The following is a 6,050-nucleotide window of genomic DNA, read 5'->3' as shown; positions in this document are numbered from 1 at the left end:
AGCACTTTCGATATGGTGTTATCGTTAAGGTGACCTTAAGAGATGACTAATAGTAGCTCATATCAATGACAAAGCTGCTTTTGTTAGCTTAGAACAACATGTTGGGTATTCCCAACAAAAGGTCACTAGAGTGACTAGTGGATGGGGGGGGGGGGGGGGGGGGGGGGGGGGGGGGGGACTCAAAAAACAGCTGATATTTTTCCTTATCTTTCTAATAACTTTTTGTTCCTTCAATTTTTCGCTTACAGTTACTATAGTGGTGTCAAACATGTGGCATGCGAGACAGAACGGGACTGCCAGGGGGTCCAATCTGGCCCGTGAGGACTGAAATTCAACTGCACTCTTTTCATGAAAATTAACAGTTGTTGCTAATTTGGTCCACTGGAAAGATTTGAGTTTATAATACTTGGGGAAAAAAATAATACATGGGAATAGTTTCAAAATGCACTTTTTAAATTGTTGTAATAATATAGTATTTTTTATATAATGCACTTGACATTCAGCTGAATCTCAAACAAAAATTGCATCCACAAAGACAGAAAAAAATGACAAATCCAACAACAGGAAACTAGAACATATGTAGATTGGTCTATGAGAAAGCACATTCATTTGCCTCAATTATGCACAGTATCCCAGAAGAACTTAATAGAGGCCAAAAGTTTTAATTGTTTTCCTTTTTAAAAAAAAGAAAACGTCACATACACATACACGTGCATGTCAGCATACGTCTTGCGCATTCTTGCGTGCTTTGTGAGAAGGTGAAAAAAGTCATCGTACAGTGTAAATGACGTCACGAGTGGGCGGTTTCTGCAGCCATAAAAAGCTCCTCTCCAAAGCGGACATAAGCAGAACAAACTCGCCTTTGTAGACGGAACAGCGCTGCAATTCAGAAACAATTTGTGCGTTTTCCCCGTTAAAAGTCTTTACTCGTTTTTACGTTTTTATTTTATTTTTTCATTGCTTACATTGATCTGATCCAAGATGAGCTGGATGGTGAAGAGCTTCGTGCTGCCCTTAGTGCTGCTATGCTTGTGGCGGTTCCAGCAAGGCGCACAAGCCTGCAGCTGTGGCGCGGTGCATCCGCAGCAGGTGTTTTGCCATTCAGATGTCGGTAAGTTGACTATTATTATTATTACTTTTAAATTTGTTCTAGTGCGAGGCAGTGGATTTGGTCAGTGGTCATTGATGAAATATACGCGTATTTCCTTCAATGTGGCGTGCTGAACTTTTTTGACATAGTCACGTGCAAGTCTAATTACCGTTTTTTTTTTATATTTCTGCATTAGACATTTAATTTGTCTTTCTACTCGAAAACGACTTGAAAATAAATCTTTTGCGTAATTACACATTTAACGTGACTTTTAACTAAAAATATAACTTTCATATTTTATTGCTCAAGGCGCCATAAAGATAGTTTAAAACTTTTACCACGATGACATTCCCGGTCACTTTTCGTCTCTTCAACGAAATGATCCGACAAAATTCACTTTTAAGAGGCTTTTGAGTATGAATTAAACTCAGGACTCACAGATTGTTCTAGACAACCCTAGTAAAAGCACTTCTGGGTCCACAGTAGTAAACGATATTTTCGGTTCAAAATATAAACCTTTATTGAACATGTTACAGGTTTCACTTTACTACACAACTCGTTCAGACACAAATAAGCAAACTTTATTGAACATGGAATGCATTCTACTCAATAACACTTTTATTTGGGTTTTTGTTTATTCTTTCCTATGTAAGGCACTAAGGTCAATAAAATGCTAGTTACCACAACTGTGCCCCCTCCCGTTATTTTGCTATTTATTGTATGTGTTATATCCTGTGTAGAACACTTTGTTGCAACTGAGTTTTTTTTTTCCACAGGTGCTCATAGTAATAGGAGTAATCTCATGATTCATAAGGTTCATACTGCAAACTCCAGGCCGTTTGTTAGCCTGTCTTTGGCGTTTGCTTGATTATTTAAACATTAAGATAGCCTTAATGGACTTTTGGGAAATAGAATAGAATGGAAGATCGTACACATTATAATTAAAATTAGGCATCTCACAATTAACAAAAACTGTATATAGACTTATTTGGAGGAAGGAGTTGTTATATTCGGTTTTAACAGGGACAAGAATAGTTTAACTTGGGGGAGGGGGGGGTTGTTAATATTGTACATATTTTTTCCTAAATGTGAAAACTTGACCTTAATGTTTGCCCATAGCTTTCAGCTGACAGTCTGAAAACTAATTCATTTCATTCACATTATACATACATATCCTTCATGTTTTACTCAACACCAGAAAAGCAATGTTTTGTGCGATTCTGCAGAGTCAGGCAAGCAGGATTACCACAAATTGTAGCCAGGAGTTGGAGACTAATGTTCTCTCCATTTGCTCACTTTACTTTGTCTTGCACATCTCCTTAAAAGGAGAGGCAGTATTCCGAAAGCATTTATTACAATCAAATTGTGATCAATAAAATTGTTTGATTTGGCGCCTCTTGGACAAAACCAAATAAAGTGAGTCACCTGCATGATGATACTTGCACGGCATATGATCAGTCTTTTGAGAGACATTGAGCTTCTATTTTTGTCTGAGCACTTGGCTGCACGAGAGCTGAAAAGGCACATCTGTGTAGCCTTAATCATATTTTTCCACTTGAACTTTTCTATCCCCCCTCACATTCAAACCTCTCAATCAGGAAGCTGGAAAGTAAGTGATTTCCCCATTTCCATTTTTTAAATGCAAAAACAGGCAGGCTGAGGGTTTTAGGGGGATTATTGTTGTTTAATTCTAGTCTTCAAAAGTGCTGACTTGCTTCCTCGGTGTGTTTTGGATCCTGACTCTGCACACACATTCTTCAGGGTACAGCTGATGAAACAAGTCATGTGGTGCAGCTGTCTTTGCCACAAATCCTCAAACTTTTGTCCTTTTTAAAGCAAGCCCACCTATAAAAATGCATTTTGTCTTTTCTTTAGTCATCAAGGCAAAGGTTGTTGGAGTGAAGCCTGCCAGTGGTTTTTTCCAACCCATTCAATATGACATCAAGCAGACCAAGGTAAAAGATTGTTTATATTTATGTGCCTGCATGTATGCAAATTCAACATAAAGTATATCTAACTTGCGTCCCTTCCCAGATGTTCAAGGGCCCTGACAAGGTTTTTGATGCCATCTACACTGCACCATTCCCATCATTATGTGGAGCTACTCTGGCTAAAGGCGTAGAGTACTTAATCACTGGTATGTATTTGTATGTAAAGGTTAAAACATAAAACAACTCTTTGCATTATTTTTAAGTGAGCTTACTGTTATTCACCTAGCAAAACAGGTCTACCTCTGTAAAATGTATTAGTAGCTTGATCTAAAAGTGAATTTGCGAACGCTTTTGTTTTGACAGTATGCTAAAACTGCAACAATTAACGTGCGGAAGTATGATCCCAAAACACAGTAACGTCCGTTTAATCTAACATGCCTTTGTCCATAGATTACATACTTCAGAATAAAGGATGCAAGTACTTTTTCGCAACCTGTAAAAATACTGTTTGTTATGACTGTCTTGTTAAGACTTTTTTTTCCACTCAGTGGTTTATAGATAACGAATTTTATTTCACAAATACCTGTTTTAATTTGGGCATTTGGTGTACCCTACAGTAAGGAGCTCGCTTTTAGGATCTGTCAACTCTTTGGCAACTCATAGTTTTCATTTCGACTAGCTCTGAGCTAGCCGCCAATGTGAACTCTGCTAAAATGAACTCAGTGGAGTGTAGGTACTTTTTAAATGCCTGTTTTTAATCTGGGCCTGTGATGTACTGTACCCTACACGAAGAAACTGTATAGTCTCTTAGCTTTAGTTTTTGGCTAGCTATGAGCTAGTGACCAATAAAGTAAAATTCAATTTTACAAATGCTCGTTTTTTTAACGTGGGAACTGGTGTACCCGTCACTAAACACCTGGCTGTTTGACGTTCACTGTCTCTGAGCTAATGGTCGATGCTGTCCCTGTTAACAATGCAGGATGAGCATGAAATTAATGCAAATAGAAATCAATGCAAATAAAAAAAAATTAGGACTCAAACTAAAAAATTAGTAGTTGTTTACGGTATTTGAAATTTGCGTTGCGCAAATGCAGGGAGATTTTGTGACTGAAGATTTTACTGTATGTCCTTTCCATTGAATCAATTCCTCAGTTGTTCTGTCATTTAATTTCCTCTCCTGTCAACTTTGCAATTACAGGCAGACTGAAATCCAATGGCTCGCTGCATGTCAACCTGTGTGACTTCCTTGAGCCTTGGGAGAAGATGACCGCCACGCAAAAGAATAACCTGGTGCAGCACTACGAAATGGGCTGCAGTTGTAAGGTAGAAAAGCACAATGGATTTTTTATTTTTAGTTTGTGCATAGCGCTCGCTAATCTATAGTTTGTTTCTTATTACATTCACTGAGCCACCTAACTTGAACCAAAAGCAAGTACTGATGACAAGTCTGTGCTATATGTTGTAAAATAAATCCCCAGCACACTATTATATCTATCACCAAGATTATCAGCAGTTGGTGAAATACCTTTCCTTTGTTACCTACAGATCACGCTCTGCAGGTCCGTCCCGTGCTCCATCAGCAGCCCCGCCGAGTGCTTGTGGACAGACTATCTGACAGAGAAGATCATTGATGGCAAGCAAGCGCGACACTTCGCTTGCATCAAGAGAAATGATGGATCTTGTGCCTGGTACAGAGGGGTCGCTACGCCCAAAAAGGAATTCATGGATATCCATGACCCTTGAAATCGAATCCATAAATTTGAAAAAGTCATTGCGGTGTTTTTTTGTTTTGTTTTTTCCCATGGCGACAATTCAGCACTGACTCCTAAGCACTTCTGTACAAATGACTTTACGCATACACTTTCCATATAAGTCATTATTGAGATTCATTGACATGTTATTACTGTTAGCATATGACAATCTTGTTTTTTCTTCTGGTTGGCCAAATGTATTTAAGAGAAAAAAATTGAGGGTGGAAAGAGGGTTGAGCCCTCCTGTGTTTTATATGATGTTTTTGTAAGATGTTAACTTGATCAGTAAAGAGAATAGGCCACTTTTGCATAGAGGTTTGTGGTCTTTCATTTCAGAGTTGTGTTTGGAACGGTATTGTGCTTTTCTAAAACGTTCAATAAAGACGAATACACTATGCTTTTTGTGATATTTCAAAATCTGCTCTCGTGGGAAGCTGATAAATTCTGGGGGGGAGGATGCACAATTTTAATAAACGGCAGTTTCTTGAGATAATAGAATACGCCTTCAAAATATTTACGGAATAAAACAAGGCTCAAGCAGAAATTTATCTGAAAAAGATTGCTGCACTCTACTACTGTACTACAGTAATTTGTGAAAACGTCTGGTCATGAATCACAGCTGCTTTAAAAGGATAGAGTGGAAGATTTAGACCGTTTTTCATTACGGACAGCAGGAGGTGCTGCAGGCGACGCATTTGCCATTATCCATAGTCATAACAACCATGGCCCGTGTAAATAAATTAGATAACTAGACCTATGATTATATTTAAAACATACTGTTAGTCAATAAGAAGACATTCATTTGCAAGTTTTTGACATTTACAATCGTTTAATGTATTCCTTCTAAATCATTGACTAAATTCGGTCTAAATCTTACATACTGTCCCTTTGAAGTGTACATTGTATATAATGGTATTTTTTCGTTGTCACATTACAAAATTTGTGTTGGGGGTTTCAATCAATAAATGGCAAATCAAAACTGGATTAAAATAGTGTTTCAGATACGAACGTGGTGAACATTATGAATGGAATATTTCGTATTTCAAGACACCGCTGTTACATAATCATAAATGCACAGGGTTGTCATTGAATATGTATATTTCACCTAATCTTACTGCGATTACATTGAAAGACGTGTGATTTAATTCTTGCTGTTTGCCTCGGACGTTTAGAAGATTTGAGCTCTCCAGTAGTTGAACATTGAAAATGGTAAACACTAGCACAGCTTGTACATCACGTGTCACTTCCCATGAACGCGTCAAGACTCTCAAAGGCGCT

The 6,050-nt window shown here is 37.9% G+C and overlaps 1 protein-coding gene across 1 annotated transcript; it reads left to right on the top strand.

The window, feature by feature from the left end:
- The first annotated feature begins 826 nt into the window (after positions 1-826).
- LOC148410442 (metalloproteinase inhibitor 2-like) lies at positions 827-5,167 on the top strand. The gene is made up of 5 exons (XM_088437680.1): positions 827-1,111; positions 2,966-3,045; positions 3,125-3,227; positions 4,220-4,344; positions 4,567-5,167. The coding sequence occupies exons 1-5, from the start codon at positions 982-984 to the stop codon at positions 4,762-4,764; spliced, it is 636 nt and encodes a 211-aa protein (XP_088293806.1). The 5' UTR covers positions 827-981; the 3' UTR covers positions 4,765-5,167.
- Positions 5,168-6,050: the final 883 nt, after the last annotated feature.

Source organism: Hippichthys cyanospilos, chromosome 16, assembly GCF_059441005.1.
Source record: "Hippichthys cyanospilos isolate Australia breed blue-spotted pipefish chromosome 16, RoL_Hcya_1.0, whole genome shotgun sequence".
Classification (NCBI taxonomy): domain Eukaryota; kingdom Metazoa; phylum Chordata; class Actinopteri; order Syngnathiformes; family Syngnathidae; genus Hippichthys; species Hippichthys cyanospilos.
The sequence above is the reverse complement of the archived record's forward strand: the minus strand, read 5'-3'. Positions and strand labels throughout refer to the sequence as shown.